General features: G+C 41.6%; 1 protein-coding gene across 1 annotated transcript in view; it reads right to left on the minus strand.

Annotated features, from left to right (window-relative positions):
* The window catches only part of LOC107383079 (collagen alpha-1(XVIII) chain), a 117,106-nt gene extending 108,155 nt beyond the window's left edge, over window positions 1-8,951 (minus strand). The window contains exons 1-2 of the mRNA XM_054751021.2: window positions 8,862-8,951; window positions 8,200-8,332 (exon numbers count right to left, since the gene is read on the minus strand). Of these exons, the coding sequence (XP_054606996.2) occupies window positions 8,200-8,257 (58 nt within the window). The 5' untranslated portion in view covers window positions 8,258-8,332; window positions 8,862-8,951. The remainder of the gene's footprint in view (window positions 1-8,199; window positions 8,333-8,861) is intronic.
* Between the last annotated feature and the right edge of the window lie 8,692 nt (window positions 8,952-17,643).

The raw sequence follows: 17,643 nt of genomic DNA on the forward strand, positions 1-17,643 counted from the left end.
TGGAACTGCGCTGCTCTGGGTGGCTGCATGTTGGAGTAGCTCTGTTGACTACGTATATGTAAGTTTTGCCTTTTCTTGGGCATTTTTCTTCTAGTTTCTCAAGAAAAACTGTATTTTTTTTTTTGGACACTTTACTTTTCTGTTTCTGGTGCTGTGAAGCTTGGAGGATTTTTACTGCTATTTTTTAGCTTTTGTCACTTTTTGAGCATTTGTTATGATGCGTAACCATGGCAACAAGCTGGTTTACAATCTGGAGCAGCTGATTAACATTGGAAAGGCTGAAATAATACCTCAACTGAAGCCACAAATGCCAAATGAGCTAAAATGCAAGAAGCGTGGGTGCAGAGCGGGAGCAAACGGAGACAGAGAGAGAGGAAATTCAAACCATCTCTTCCATCGATCATAATGGGCAATGTGAGATCACTGGCCAACAAGATGGAGGAACTCCAAGCCCTTTCAAGGACTCAGCCAGAGTTTCGGCAGTTTCGGAACCGCTGGAGGAGATAATGCAAAGGTTTCTCGAGAGAATCAAGAAAATGATGGACAACACTGAGCATTCTCTTCACAAGACTGTCCGACAACGGAAGAGTGTCTTCAGTCAGAGGCTTCTTCAGTTTGGCTGCAACACTGACCGCTACTGGAGATCCTTCCTGCCAACAGCCATTGTAATATACAACACCTCTTTGATGATTTGATTATTATTATTATTCTGAGCTACTACAGCAATCAGCTTCCGTCTGGGATTAATAAAGTACTTTTGAATTGAATTGAATAACTTTTGAAACAGCGCAGAGGATCGTTTATCCATTTTCCACCACAATTTAAAGTGCAAGTCACCTCCAAATAAACTTTTTTTTGCTGATAAACTAAATAAACGAGTGTCTAATCGTGCTGCAGACACGTGTCGTCAATAATTTGGCACTTCAGTGCATCTTAGTTAAAATTTAAATATTCTGCCTAAAACTGGCAGTGCTGTGCCGTTGTCAGGTAAAAACTCTGCACTGTACTTTAATTTAAATCTGCCACCGCTATTGGCTAAGAAGTATGCTATGATGTAAACTGGTACATTATGATGTCACAATGCTGTCGTGAGCCTGAGTGTGTGTGTATTTGTTAGCGGCTCCGCCCTCTCGGTCTGCCAGGCAACAGCATGTGTTGCATTTTTCAAACATGAAGAGGGAGTGGAGTTAGACTCTGGTAGGGGTTGACTTGCTCTTTAACAGTAAAAACAAAATGTAGGCAGGAGCCCAGACCCTCCACCCTGACAAACACACCCATGTTATCAAAACGCAAGTAGCTGTTTTGTGTGCTCCAGCCTCCTTCCTTCAGATCATCCATGCTGATGTTCAGATACGGCACTCCTCAGGGCTGTGTGTTGAGCTCTTTCTTGTCATACTGTCAAATATCCTGAGTTCTTCTGGAGACAGAAAGAAGATCCTGCACCACAGTGCTGACAGTCTACCATGGCCTGCAAAAACAATGGTAGTTGTCTATGAGGATCTATTTCCTGACATTACTGAGGAAAACAAAACACCTGGAGGTCAAACTTTTTCCGACCTTCCTCCCTCCGCAATACGGAGCCTGCTTGCGTAGCTCAGTTAGGTGTGCTGGCTGCAGCAGAAAGGGAAACCCCTGCAGGGGGTGATTAAGTCAGCTAAGAGCATCACCAGCTGCCCCCCAGGATGACACGTTCATCTCAGGCTGTCCTACCAAGACTGGAAAAATCCTGTCTGACCTCTCACACCCTGGTCAGAGACTCCAAATGTGCTCTAGCAGAAGCTCCAGGAGTAAAAAAGACCCAAACAAATATCTTCGAAACACATTTTGTGACTACACACTTTTAGTGCCCAACCAGCATACTTTTTGTTTCACACACATGTATGTTACTATGTTTTTTTTTAAATGTGCCAATGACAAGTAAAAACATCAAGCATTTGGAAAATTGTTGATGATGTGAAAAAAAGTGAAACTAAGTACCGGTTACATAATGGAACTAACAATCAGTGTGTTTACATGCAGTTTTTAAAAACCCGGTTACTACACCTGGGGTAACCCTTTTCTAACCCGAATATTTGGTCGTGTAAACGCATATCGGGATATCCCCATCAAAGCGTGTGTTCTTCGCATGCTCTGTTCGCAAGGAATCTTGGTCTTTTGAGTAGCGAGACGTCTTGTATGCGCCAGAACACCGGAAGTAAACAACAAGTTGGGAGCAACATGGTGAGTCACCACACTTTTGGAGTGACGAGGAAACCTCTGTATTCATTGGTCTGGTGAAAAGTAAGAAGATTATGTCTTTTGTTGACGGCCGAAAGTACAGAGACAGCTAAATATGACGTATATTGCGTCTTGACGTAGTCCATACGTCCTGACGCTACCCCAACGTCCACATTTAAATCGGGTTATGCAAGTTAGGGGTAACTCTTTCTATTCATGCTTGTAAACGGGTTATTCTGATCAACTCAGAAATCCGAATACCGACTTTAACCTGATCATAACCCGGATATTGGCTGCATGTAAACATAGTCAATGAAACACGGCGGTGGAAGTGTGATGTCTGGGGCTGCTTTGCTGCTTCAAGAGCTGGACCATTGATGGAACCATGAATTATGCAAATGTTGCATTTATTTATTTGGTTTAGGGTTTAACTACTTTTCTACTTGGTTCCTTTGATGGGTTTTTTTCTCAGTGATAAATAAAATCAGTGAAAAACTGCATTTTATCTTTACTCCACATGAAATCTGTTTGCTGATCTGAAACATTTAAGTGTCAAACAGAATATTTTAATGTGGCAAGTTCTGTTTAACAACCTGTACGGTTCAAACTTCAACCTATACAAATGGCAGCATTTAACCTGCTGGCCATGAAATCAAACGTGGAAGAGAGAGAAAACCTCATCGCTTTCTTTTGTTGATAAAAGCGTAACAGCTGCCAAGATCGGTGAGCTCCCCCATAAACTCCCACTTCAAATGACTCAAGGTGAAAGTATTCATGGAGGAAAGGCCCTTAGGGAAAAGGAAACTTCTTGAGAAACATCATGGCATCTGGCTGCAGTCCAGCTGAAGAGGCGTTGGGAGTGAGAGGGTGATGGTCTCTTTTCTTCTTTTATCAGTTTGCTGCTAGAAAAGCTATATTTTTCTTGAATGGAACGTCTACGTTTGAATTGCATCAAAATGAGGAATGCCAGGATGTTGCATCGTAGAGAATGGATGTAAGCTGGTGACTTTTGGTGTTCTGAGGGGAATATTAGGTCACTTAGTCAATGTCCGCCCAGAAATCTCCTCAAACTTTAAGAATATTACTTAAAAGCAACGAATGCTCACAAAGTATCCAGAAAGCCCATCTCTGTTTGTGTGTGTGGTTGTGTGTGATTGGACCCATGTGTGTGTCTGCAGGCCAACAGCACAGAAGAGCCATCTCCTAGGAAACGGTGAAGGGCTTCAGGGAAAACCGTCCAAACATGAGCTGAATTGTATCTGGCCTCACATTCAGAATTTTGAAGCAAAAATATTAAGAGAAAGAAAAAAGGACTTAAAGGCCAGGCTGTCCTTAAACAAACGCGTATCGCTTTTACATTTTGATCGCCTAGCTGGGAAAAGTCTTGCAGAGTCAAAAGACCTTGCAGAATCAGCTATGTGTTAAAATAAAATCAAACGTACTAGCTAATGCCTGGCTCAAACAGCGAGATAAGTATGCTGATTTCTGACCCAATCCTCCCTTTTCCGCAAGTTTCCTTAAAATCTATGCGGTGATTCGTGAGATATTCTAACAGGGCTGATTCCAAGAGTTGATGCCAAAGTGTTACGCAACTATGTCACACGCTTTAACTTACTGATAAAGATGAATCTCAGCTCTCATGACTCCAGTGTGTAACTCAATAACTGTAAAACTGACAGAGTTGTATCCCGTTTTGCTGTTTATGCGTGGTTGGCTGTGGTAGCCATCTTGAACGGGGTCTGCTCCCAAAATCAGCTGACGATGAACATCCGATGATTTCTTTCATAAAGTGTCCTTAACGCCGTACTATGCAACTTTTTCATATTTTTAAATAACATTTTGAGCCAATATGTGCCAAAACGACCCTTTACAGCGTTAATAAAATGTCACTCAGACCACTAACGCTTCCTGTGGCCAGAAAACAGCATTTGCAACTTAGGAGTGCCGGTCCAGTCTGTTGGACTTAGAAAAAATTTAGCTGACATACCTGGCACTGCAGTCTGGTTCCAGCAAATTTCCCGCATGTTTTAAATCATGAACACAGCTGATTTGTTTAATTTATTGATGAAGCGCTCCTGTAGACACTAATGAAGGCTGGGGAGACATTTCAGCTGTTGGATTGAGGCAGGGATTCCCTAAGAGTGTTGTGCGCGAGCTGCCGCTAGGGGGTGCGCGAGGTGAAAAGTGTAATGGCTGCGGAGCTCAGAGAAGTCTGTCATATGTCACCATTAGCGTAGAAACTCATTTGTGGGTGGGCCAAAGAAAAAGTGGGCCCAATAAATGTAATTGAAAACAAGTATACTTTGTGTGTGTGTGTGTGTGTGTGTGTGTGTGTGTGTGTGTGTGTGTGTGTGTGTGTGTGTGTGTGTGTGTGTGCGTGTGCGTGCGTGTGCGTGTGCGTGTGTGTGCGTGTGCGTGTGTGCGTGTGCGTGCGTGCGTGTGTGTGTGTAGGTGTGTGTAGGTGTGTGTAGGTGTGTAGGTGTGTAGGTGTGTAGGTGTGTAGGTGTGTAGGTGTGTGTGTGTAGGTGTGTAGGTGTGTAGGTGTGTAGGTGTGTAGGTGTGTAGGTGTGTGTGTGTGTGTGTGTGTGTGTGTGTGTGTGTGTGTGTGTGTGTGTGTGTGTGTGTGTGTGTGTGTGTGTGTGTGTGTGTGTGTGTGTGTGTGTGTGTGTGTCCTCCGCATGTGCCCTAGCTTCATAATAACAATGCGCCGAGCTTCAGCGCTCTGGCCTGCGCACGCCGATATGTTCCGTATTTGATCATTTTTAACGATGTTGGAGGAATCTGAAGGTGGCGAGTCATTCTGGCAGATTGTAATTAACACCCTGTCTCATGCAGGTGTTCTGACGTTGTAAACCTCACACACAGAACATTGTGGATGTAACTAAATAAATCAAGAAATGATTCCCATCTGAGCATTTTAGCATTATTATATTATTATATTAGCACACTGACTGTGGGACAGCATTCTAAACGTGTCAGGCTATTAACAGCGCGCTGAAGATCTGAAGTTCAGAGTGCGTCTGTCAGAGGTCAGACGCGTTCCAGCAGAACACCCACGGGTGCACAAGTGAGCGCATCTGGGCTGGGCAGAAGTAATTTTACAACATTGGTTTAAATAGCGCCAATAACGAGACGCAGTGACTTGAGCGGCTCAAGGAGCTGTGCCGCAGACACACACACACACACACACACACACACACACACACACACACACACACACACTGTTTCAATAAGCACACGCGCTGCGCCGTCAGACTGAAGGCAGAAATGAGCGCTGTCTCCTCCGTGATAAAAAAAAACTTTTAAGAGGTTTTACAACAACATTTTTCATTCAAGGTCAAATTAAGATATTAGCTTCTATTTTGGGATGGCGTATGAAATTCGAGTCCGCTCCAGCCAGTGGAGCCAGTCATGAACCTGACCACAACTCCTGTTACTGCAGCATTTGTTATTCCAGTCCGCGTGGCAGTAGATCGCAGATTCAGCCACACCATGAAACAGCGATAAGTCGGTCTGAGGCAAACGTGAACCTCATGGCTATAGCTTTTCCATCTTTTCCCCTACAGACATTTGATTACGCACAAGTAGGTGGCCAGCTCAGGTTTACGCAGAGCAGAAGGAAGGAGAGAGCTCTGGCCACGGGTTACGTTCCATGCGAAAACCGTTAAATTGCATTGTTGATGTGCTACCTGGGCACTCTAAATATTTATTTAAAATTAAATCAAAGGAAATTGTAATGGTATTGAATGTTTATTAATAAGGGCCTACTATTTAAAAAATGAAAGTGATGGGGAAAAAGGTTGATCATATTTTTTTAACCCTGTCTGTCGAGTGACTGTTTAGCTTGACGCTTGTCGTCTGATATATATATATATATATAATATATATATATATATATATATATATATATATATATATATATATATATATATATATATATATATACATATATATATATATATATATATGCCCTGATGTGGGGGCTGGGGGTGCGTCGACATGGTCGGGACATAGAAGGGGGTGCGTGGCTAAATAAATTTGGGAACCGCTGGATTAAGGTGTTAAAAAGACAAACTGACAGCGACGAGATGAGTTTCATTTTGGGTTTGACCACAGAAAATCACTAAAGGACACTAGGGGGTGCTAAAAGCAATCAACATGCTTAGTACTAGGGATGAGCGAGAACACCACTATCTGTATCTGTATCTGTTCAACCAACTAAATTATCTGTATCTGTATCTATACTCGGAATGGGCGTGACATAACCCGGAAGTGGGCGTGGTTTAACCGGAAGTGGGTGTGGTTTACATCAATACATTATTTTTAGTCTGAGATTGATATGGAATGATCAGAAGTTGACATGTGTATTGTTTATTTGAAAACTATTTACAGAGCAGCCTCGGAATTGAGATGAAATATTTTTGATCACAATAGTAAAGAAACTATTTCAGAACAAGTGTTTCAATAAAATCAGAACATTAATATTTAAGTGCATGGATTAATACATCTGAACTCATGCAGTAGGAACTAGGAAATATGAAATGCTAGAACCAGACACGACTATATATATTTTTTTATTTGATTAAACTGATTTTTTTCTTAACGTTCTTGGCATTTTCCCACACAAAGTTAAACAAAGCAATGTTGATTAGGGTTTGTGTGTGTGTGTGTGTGTGTGTGTGTGTGTGTGTGTGTGTGAGTGAGTGAGTGAGTGAGTGAGTGAGTGAGTGAGTGAGTGAGTGAGTGAGTGAGTGAGTGAGTGAGTGAGAGAGTTCAAAAAAATAAAAAACCCGACCGTAGCGGAGGTGGTGAGTTAATGCAGCACGTCAGCTCTGTCTTGTCAAATGCACCATGTAAGTTACGAAAAAAGTAATTTTAAATATTCAACCGAAAAAGAGGCGAGCTGAAGAAAACCTAGGGAAAACTGAAGAAACGTGAGCAACAGTGAAGCAATCACAGCGAGATCCGTTACTGTCTGTGTGTGTGTGTGTGTCTGTGTGTGTGTGTGTGTGTGTGTGTGTGTGTGTGTGTGTGTGTGTGTGTGTGTGTGTGTGTGTGTGTGTGTGTGTGTGTGTGTGTGTGTGTGTGTGTGTGTGTGTGTGTGTGTGTGTGTGTGTGCGTGCGTGGATGAACAGGACGGACTGCGCTCCCGGCCGGCTAGAGTTTTGTGTGTAGAGAGGGGCGGGTGCTCTATGTGACTGGCCAATCACAGAGCGTGAAGACAGTCAGTACTAGATGTTAATTGTGTTATCTAGTACTTGTACTAGATACAATTAAAGTCTTCTCGTTAAAATGAAATCCAAGTCAGAAAAACACACAGTTCTATAGGAACTAAACTTTTCACTAACTGCCGTCTGCAGCTCCAGCTCGCAGCTGATTCCTCTCATACACAATGAGCAACCACAGCGGAGATGTTCTGGAAACTCTGAGGCAGCATCTCAGGAGACCAGCGTGCGTCTCGTCGTGCACTTTTCACGATGACTCATGTTTGACTACAAATGTGGGAAGTTTGCACTCGTCTTTTATGTCCTGCTGAGTCCCAAGAGGATTATGAGGTTATTTTATTTTCTACAAAACGCGACGGCGCATGGTGACTTTGTGTCCCAGCCAAAAATAGTCAAAATGTTTAGTTTAAGTATGTGAACCAAAAGAGTCCGATTTGTCAGCCAAAATAAATCGTTGGGAGGAAAATTTCTGCGTTTTACCTCAGATATGTTTAATAAAAGTAATTTAATCTGTAAATCAAATTAAGAGTAATTAATGCCTGAATCTTAACCTGTTGAAGCCACATTTGTGATTTCTGACATCAGTTGTTTACGGTGGCCATCTTGAATTTGGTTGACTAATTTTGCTGCTAAGTTATTAATTTTTAAAATCATTTCCGACCCAAAGTTCATCCAGATTAGATTATTTGACTTTAACCTTGGGGTAAACGGAGTCATTTGATAATTGATTACCATAAAAGCAACCCCCCGACTCTACCTTTGTTGGTTTGACCGTCGCCATAGCAACAGTTCACAGGGGGCTGCATCCTCAACATGCTGTCGACGATGTGTCACTCAGTCTGAATACCGTTGTTCGTACACGTTCTCCTGCCGCAGCACAGACATGATGCCTAAAGAGACACAAACAGGGAGAGTATCTGACTCAGGTGGTGAGTCAGCAAAGATGCTTCTTTTAGGGGATGTGGGGATCCTTTTTGGTTAGAAAAGTGCAATGTTAGTATAGTCTTGATAGTTCCACCAAGCACGAAGAACAGAATGAGCCAGAAGCTGGCTGGAGCCCAGGATGGGATGTAATAAAAATACTCCTTGGCTTGACACAACTGTCTCCCTGGAGCAAGGGGGAGGCTGGGGAAGCGAAAAGGTGAATTAGGTCGAAAACTCAGACACAGCAGCCTGTTTGATGCACTTAATGATTCAGGATCAGGTCTGAATTTGCTGCAGTAAACAACCTGGGGAAGCCTGAGACGGGCTTTTGAACTTTTTTTTTTGCTAGTCCTACGTTTGTTTCTGCGTTTAAGTTAACAGCCTGAAGGACTGATGAGCTAACGGCTAGTGTGAGATCAAAGTAGACTAATGTTTTCATAAAACAGCTCCGTTCTACATTAACGGTGATCCAGGGGTCAGGACATAACCCTGTACCTGCAGGGTTGTCGGTTCCAATCCAGGCTCCATCCGTGCCAGTTGTGTCCTTGGATATGAAACTTCACCCTCCTGCCTGCTGGTGGCACCTGCACTCAGCAGCCTTCTTTCTGTCAGTGCGTCCCGGGGCCGCTGTGGCTTTTCACCTCGTGTGTGAATTATTGTTCTGTAAAGCACAAAATATCCCTTCATTTAAAGCAAAATCAGATTTTTAAACCTTTACACCACAATCGGGTTTGTGTTCTGGTAAAACTAGAAAAATATTCCCACCAGAGCGGTCCTAAAGGGCTAGAGAAAACGCTACAGCTAGCTGCTACTAATGTTTGACGTGACAACCACAAAATTCAACGTAAATAACCATGCATCCGTTTTAATTAGCATTTGCTTCAACCAATGAGGTTGCATTGAGACAGCAATGTGTTACTCTGACTAGCCATTAGCTTATCAATCTTATCAGAACCAATCCAACACATTTTCTGTACGTCTGTTTATTTTACCTCGATCTAATTTCATCCTTCAGGTGGAAGAACCTGTAAAGAAGGAGCTAATGCTAACGTATTTAGCACACGCTCAGCCAAGGTCTGGCAGCTGATGGTTAGAAGGTAAATAATGACTCTCTGGTGGTTTAATCCGTGAGACGGGGTCAGTGGAAGATCATTTTCCTCTCCTTTCCGTTTCTTGTGTCTTTTGCCAGAAAGTAATGAAGCCGAGCCTTTCACAGGAAACCCGTAACCTTTGGTCTGGGGGCTTTCCAGTGTTGCTACGACGCTAATGACCACAAATAATCCCCGACCCAAAGGAGAAAGAACAGGAAAATGACACAATAAACACGAGTAAATCTGTGACGGGCCAGAGAGGAATGTCTGTGTGCTTTAAGTACACGATATCGGTGCGTGACTGGCCCGCGTCGCCTGATGGTCCTCCGCCCCGCTGAATCAGCCGTTTTCCCATGAGCGGCCTCACAGTGAAGCAACAGCTTGGACGTCTGAAGTGAGCGAAAGGGATTTTTATCTTTTGTTTTTTTTTAATCAAACCAGAAACCATACTTGCATGTTTCTGTTGGTGCAAATCCAGAACTCTAATTATTCCAAATATTTCCTCATTGATTGTTTATCATTTAGAGATCTTCAGGAGGTTTTCCAGGCGTTTCCCACTGGGAGGAGCCGGCACAAAGACCCAGAACTACCTGGAGAGGTGAGGCATCCTCTCTGGCCTGGAAGTGCTGGGAATCACTCAGATGGAGCAGGGGGCAGGAACGTCTCCTGGACCAGATACTCCTTCGGCTTGACCTGGGATAAGTGGGAGAAAATGCACGGATGGCTTAAAAACACTATTAGTGATGGAAGGAAAGCAAAATACGGATTGAATCCACTCATTCAAGTGATATTTCACTACTTCAGATTATGTCTCTTATCACATTATTGGATTTGTTTGTTGTTCGTGATATTTTATTTTGAAACCACCTTTAATTTAAACATTTATGACCAAAAAAAGTCACCAAACTTCTGACCCGATTGTGATTTTCCACATGGCTCATCATTTTCACGCCGGCGTTTTAAACTGAAATCATCTCATGTTGAAAAATGAAGTTTTCGTCTTTGTGTCAAATCACGATTGCAACAAATTGCTCAGCCTCGTGTTAAATTGCAACGTCCAGTGTGATCTACGAGCCTCTTATCCCCGCAACAGATGAATAAATGATCTGAATTATTGCATTTCTTGTGTTTACAACTGTGGCGGCCATCTTGAATCTGGTTCAATCAGACTGAATTCTACAAAAATTAAAGAAATGCCATGAAGTGTTTTTTTTTTTTTTTGCTAAAGTTACAGAAAAGTAAACACACACTTAAAGGTAAAAACATTATTTTCTGCGGTGAAAAATAACAAATTATTACATAAATGCACATATTTAAGGCCCATTAATGCGTTTATGTAAATCTAGTCACAAGTCAAAGTCATAACATGATGCAGAGGAAGCTTTTTCTCCATGTTTCCAGCTTACCGACACCATGCTGTTGGTGGTTTCATCACATCTGGGTTGAGTTTTTAATGGAAATAGGGAAATGGATCTCCGAGACTCAGAGTAAGAGTTTGCCTGCTGCATCAAGCAGAGGAGGCCAATTCTTAATTTGATGTCTTCCCTCTCAAATTCTCAGTAAAATCACCACCTGAGCTTCTTCTGATCATGTGAGGTCATGCAGGTGAGCAGCAGGTTTTGGGACAGGAAGTAAAACCAACTACCTGTGGTGAACCCTTTCAAAATAAAAGGGAAATAGTGGTTACAAAGGAAATTAATTTTCTAAATACTGTTCACCACTGAAAGGTGAGGATGGGGAAGATTGTTCTGGTGAAGCATCTGAACCTCTGGGCAGATTTTAATGAAACTTTCAGAAGGTTTTAAATAGACGACCTGCTTGCACCTCCATGGTTAGCTTCTCTTGTTCGTATCATTTAAAAATATTAATATTAACTTTAACTTATTAAATTTTAAATGAAACGAGGAAGAGCACTACGGCCAGCCATCTTATCTCTGATCTGCAGAGGTTCACATGACGGAAATAAGGATTTTAAGTCTTCATCTGAGCTGAAAATAAAATTCAACCCTGTTTTTAATCCCTTTTTTGGTTTTTATTTGAGTAGAAAACGAGATCCTTATTTATTTCTAATAAATATGTCATGTTTTAATTTAGAGATTTGAAGTTTTGTTCGTTACAGCTTCAAGGTGCTGCACTTCCAAAGTTGACCGCTAGAGGGTGACACGTTTCTCTGTCAGTAATGAAACTTATTTCTTACACTTCCCAACACCAAACACAGAGGTATAATTTTTAAAAATAACTTATTTTACTATAAATATTATTGCTTTTAGAGATAAATATGGGAAAGTAACACAAGAGAGCACAGAGGATGAGTCACAGCCTGGATAGGAAGGTGAAGGGGTGAGAGGAGTGAGATGGAGAGCCTGCACTTGTGCTGATGAGTCCGATTCTTTATGGGATGAAAAATGGGAGGATGAGAGACGAGTGAAAGAGTGGAGGCAGGAGAAAGACGAGGATGAGTCACAGTGTCTGAGAAGGAAGGGATGACAGGAAGAGGTCACGAGTGGGAGGGAAAGAGAACAAAACCAGAGTGGGAAAAAAGAAAACTGGACAAATGAACTGGGAGAAAAGCAGAGAATAAATGTAGAAAATGAGAAAAGTCTGTTTTGATGTTTAACTCTAAACAAATGATGTAAACAAAGAGAAATGGGAAGGAGAGGGAGTGACGGATGACTTCATCCTGGAGGTAAAAGTTTGGAAAACAAAAAGTTTTTGTTCGAGGAAGAAGAGGCGGCATCAAAATTCATCTGGAATGTGTGTGTGTGTGTGTGTGTGTGTGTGCGTGCGTGTGTTTGTGTACAGGAGTTTTATTATTTGTCATTAATACATCTTTTATTCTAAGACCTGCACCTCCCTCTGCTGGATGCAGCAACAGAGCCTGACCGACCAGAACTGGAATATTCTGGATCTAACGACAAGATGAAGAGAAACTGGTTAGAAATTATTCAACAGTTCCAACCTTGAAGAGAGAAAAACAATTTTATTTTTATGGGAGATTTTAGTAACTTAAAGAGAAAAAATGTGATTTTCTTTGAAGTCCAGCCATTAAAGCAAAGATGCATTTCTTATTTCTTCATTTTGTGGCTAAATTCAATAATAAAGCTAATCTTAATTTACGTGTTTTACAAACTGACAATATTTTATAACTGCAAAATCTGCAAGACTTAAAGCAGTTTAAACTATAAACTTCTTAGCCAAGAGACGGGCAGAAGCAAAATGATGTTGCTCTGCACGTTGGTCTAGCCACGCTTCACAGGCCTGGCCTGGTGGTGTGACAATGACCATTGGTTTGGTGGGCCAATCACAGCGTGGGCGGGATGATACGACTGAGCGAAACAAAGATGGTGGCGGCTTGTTCGAGAAGGCTTTGGTACCAACTTTGGACTATACAGAATTGTGCTTTTCTTTGAGTCAAGAGCAGATAAAGGTACTTGGGTCCTTTATTTAGAAAAAGGATGGCGGACTGCCTCGCTGACTGACATCCAATGAGTACGTCACATTGTCCGTTGTCCAATAGGATGTGGAGACAGTTTGAAAGGCAACTGTGGACTCCGCCCGAGGACTAAGCTCTGTCTGTGGGTCATGGTCAGACTTTATATTCACATTTATAGGACGGCTAGCCAGGCTATAAGCTTCTGGCATTTTTTGTACTACAGAACAAGCTAGGATTTGAACACAGATCCCCCCCCCCCCCTCCCTTGGGGATCAAATCAAATCAAATCAAAGATTCCCAGAGGGAAATTAGAGTTTCAGTACACACAATTCACACATTAGACATGCATGGGCAAGACACATGACAAGAATTGGTGACTGTGGTCATTCGCAACCCTGAGTCGCGCTACCTTAATAGAGATAAGGTCGGGTTTTCACAGCATCTGTCTGCATTCCATCTTGGGGGTTTGTTCCTAGCCGCTCAAGGGCTACCAGGGCGTCAGATTTAGATAACAAGATTTTGTTTGGGTCAGGCTGAGATAATTTTCCTCTCTGCCTTCAGTCTTTAAACTGATCATTCCAGTCCTTCAGTGAAGCCAATTTTGGGTTTTTAAACTTGTCCATACCGTCCGGTGACTCTCTCCGAGATGACATCTATTTTGCGCACTAATACCGGTATCGCAGCTAGAACATTGTCCAGCTTACGATTCACCTCGAGTAACGTCCCAGTCTGTGAAGTCTCCACACGGACGGTGCTTTCCGTGGGTGCGGGTCGCCCTCCAATCGCTCCCGTCTTCCCAAATTTCCAGAAAACCAGATATTCTCCCACTCCAATCAGGAGAAATCCAGTGATCATCAGGCCGAATATCCACACGTCTTTGACATCCTCAATGGACAGCTGGGAAAGGCATACGATCTTCCATTCCTTCCAGGAATCCAGCATATACCCCACCGGGTGTGTCCCCTGTGGACATGTGGGAGCCCCCTGCTCCGTTCTCATTGTTGAAAAAATCTTAATCGTGTTGAATGACCAATTTATCAAATCCATGTTTAAAAATAGGGTTTTTCAGAAGAAATGCAGAGAAGCGCTCTGTGGGCAGACAGGACAAAGAGCCTTGGGAAAAAAAGATGAGGGAGCAAAAAGAGAAGCGTCTGTTCTCTGCGAGTGCCAGGATCTTCCCTGAGACACTTCTGCTGGAACTGGAAACCAGTGATGCCAGTGGAAACGAGATAACGTTAAACAGCGGTCGTTGTTTTCTAGTTTCAAACGTCTTTTGTTGTCCGTGACTTCAGACGGTGTTTTTCTTTTTGGGACTCTGGTTTGTCCTAAAGCTGAAGTGGTAGCAGCCAGCTGTTTCTCCTCCTCTGGTGTTACTGAGCGGAGAACCTCTCCACCAGCGGTGTTCTGTTCCTAAAGACATTAGTGTGTAATGAGTGGAGGACCCAGTGAGGTGTGGCGGCTCGACAAGACTGACAACCGAATTGTCCAATAGTTTCTTTCAGTCTGACACCGGTTATTGGCAAGAAAGCCACATTATTTTTGTTTGTTTCAATCTCCACAATATATTTATAGCTAAATTATGTTAAAACCTCATTAAGAGGCATGGAATGTTAATGATTTAAGCCAACTTGTTCTCCAAATTTGCCATTGCAGCTTTAAGGTGCTATAAATTCATAATAATAAGAATATAACAATATTTTGAATAAATAATAATGCAGGATAATAATGTTTAATTTCTGTTAATTGTATTAGATTTTTCTTCTAACTTCAGTGTGTTATTAGGAGCAATAAGTGGTTGGCCTACCAGTCAAAAGGTTAAAAATAAAATATAACAAAAAATAATACCTAGGGCTCAGAAAGGGGAGTCCACTTGATTGATCAAATTAAAAACTCAGAATATTAAAGAGAAAGCAGAAAACATGTGCTGATCCACTAAAAATGAGTTTTATTCAGGCTCACCTTTGATGTGATCCTCGTCTGCTGCTGGTCCAATCAGAAACGATGTGGCGTGGAAATTTCTGTGCTGCTGCTCATCTGATGCTGATTTGCATTTGTTAGAGAAAGCGATTTTTAATTTAACCTTTAAATTGTTCCAAAACAGTTTAAAGATTAAATTGTTTTATTAAACAAAATGTTGATTTTTTTTAAAGGCTCTGAAATTGATTTCATGCATTCAATTTTATGTTTGGGGTGTAATACCAACTGTGTCCACGTGGTGGGGATCTACATCAGGAAGAAGACCAAGCAGTGGAAGTTGGAGATAAAGGCTAAACAACAGTAAAATGTGTTAAATAGATAAATAAAATGACTGATCCTTCTTTACTGCATGTGCTTTATTTTGTTAAGCATGTGGTGTACAGACTAATTATTATTATTATTTAAATTAAAAGGTTTTAGGAATGACTAAGTTACATTCAAAGGATTTTTAATTTATTCATCTTTTAATTATGTTTCAGTAAAATTTTATTTATGATCTTATGTTTTGGAAACTGAATTGAATCAAAAGTTGCTGCTTGTTGATGTTAAACTTTCAAGAATTTTTTCAATCACATTAAAAAGGAGTTTCTGAGATTTATCCAGCCGCGACCGGATTTACACATCAGCCATGTTCACGTAAAAAAGTCTGTAACAACAGGGAAGCAAGCACTGTAAATAAATCATTTTAAACCCTTGAATGTACTTCTCAAAATTCAAGCATTTTTAAGGATTTCAAGCACCTCTAACGCCTTATTTGTAGCTTGTGATGGCACCCAAATTTGATAACTTACAAGGTCACTGGAGTTCATTCATGCCAATGTGCTCCAGATTAGCCTTTAGGCTGAGACAGATTTAATACAGCAGGTGGCCCCAGATTAGAGATTAGTAGTCCGTGCCTTCACAAATATGAGACTCTACAAATGGACACATCTTTCTTTTACTTGTGTTTGTTGTTAGCTGCAATCATCTGGATTGTAATTTGATTCTTTTTGCCAAAGCAGGCTAAGCTAAGCTAAGCTAAGCTAAACAGGCTAGCTACTAGAGCAGGGTTAGGGGTAGATTTGTTCAAGGGTCAGAGTTTTTTCCAGCAGAAAAAGTTTAAGTATTATTGTATCTTTATTCATTAACGTTTAAAATGGCTTTGTTTCCCATCTAAACTGTTTTAACTGTAAGTTTAGTTGTGTTTGGAGAACCTCAACAACTATTGGTATTTGGGACATGAATTTAGCCGCTAAACTTCAAAGTCCCCCAACTGAGGGACGTTGGGGCTCAAGTGTTTGGAGCCCGGGTGGAAAGGTCTGGTGGGCTGGAAGTGGCCCACGGGTTGCCAGTTGAGGTTCACTGTACTAAAGCTTCATGTCAGCATTCAGTTAATACACTTTTTACGTTTAAACTTTTTCTCTGAAAGAAGAGAAATTGAACCAAATAAACATGAATATCATCCATTCATTGTCCTCTGCTCATGTGGGGTTGGGTCACGAGGGCAGCAGTAGCTCAGGAAGTAGAGCGGGTTGCCTCGTGATTCGAAGATTGCAGGATCAACCCCAGCTACCCCTGGGTGTATTTTGCTGTTGTATCCTTGTGCAAGACACACCCAACTTTCCTGTTTGTGGCACAAAACGGCTCACTGTCAGGGTGGCACTGGCCCACCCTGAAAGCCCCCTAGAACCACCCCTGACACAATCATTTGTAAACTCACTGAAAACGTCCAGTTTGACATCCAAATGTAAGACGTTCTCCTGCTCGGCTTGAGCACCAGGATTTGAGAAATTAATAATTCAATGTGCTGAAACTTTATTTAAATTAGATTGTTCATCATCATTAGATGGCTTCTCGCTAAATAATCAACCCTCCCTGTGGGTAGTCCTCAGTTTCTCAGTCTAACCTGCCAGACAAACACGGTAAAGATCATCAAAAAGGATGTTCTGAAAACAAAGATGGAGGTGTGTGTGTGTGTGTGTGTGTGTGTGTGTGTGTGTGTGTGTGTGTGTGTGTGTGTGTGCGCGAGTGTGTGTGAGTGTGTGTGTGTGTGTGTGTGTGTGTGTGTGTGTGTGTGTGTGTGTGTGTGTGTGTGTGTGTGTGTGTGTGTGTGTGTGTGTGTGTGTGTGTGTGCTACCAACTGGCCCAGTCTCCCGTCCCATTACCAGGGAGGGGATGAGGTGCGTTGTAGTGATTGTTTCCTTTTATTCAGTGTCAATACTTCATTTTCAGATTAAACCTATTTCATTATGGATTATTAATAAAGGTCTGGATCTCTCCCCATCATCTCTGTAGAAGTAGATTTCAAAGATTAAAAAAAATTTCAAACATGTTATGTGAAGCTGATGCTTTCAGGAAAATCTGAGTCTTAATGGTCCTCTGTCTTGTTTCTGTAGCTTCAAGAAACTCTTCAGTAGAACAGAGTCGTCGTTTATGTTATTAGCTCCATCTGTGCTCTTTTTTCTGCTGATTTTGAACCAAATATTTTCATTTTAATCAAGTCCCAAAGACAAGAATCGTTTTCTGCACAGACTTGTTACACCAACAGTTACTTGTTGTAACTCGTTTTAGCTGATTTAAATAACATTTCTAGTTCTAGTTTCTAGTTCTATTAAAAACATTCATTAGCATGGGATAGGTGCAATTTTCACAATAAAAGCTTCAAGCTCAGCTGTAAAGTTTGATTTTATGTGTGCATTTTCTTCTGAAGGAACACCAAATTAAGCATTATCATTGATAAAAATGGAAAACAGGGGAGTGATGACAAGGGGGCATAGCTTGCATTAATGAAGCTTCC

This window comes from Nothobranchius furzeri, chromosome 7 (assembly GCF_043380555.1).
Source record: "Nothobranchius furzeri strain GRZ-AD chromosome 7, NfurGRZ-RIMD1, whole genome shotgun sequence".
Lineage (NCBI taxonomy): Eukaryota > Metazoa > Chordata > Actinopteri > Cyprinodontiformes > Nothobranchiidae > Nothobranchius > Nothobranchius furzeri.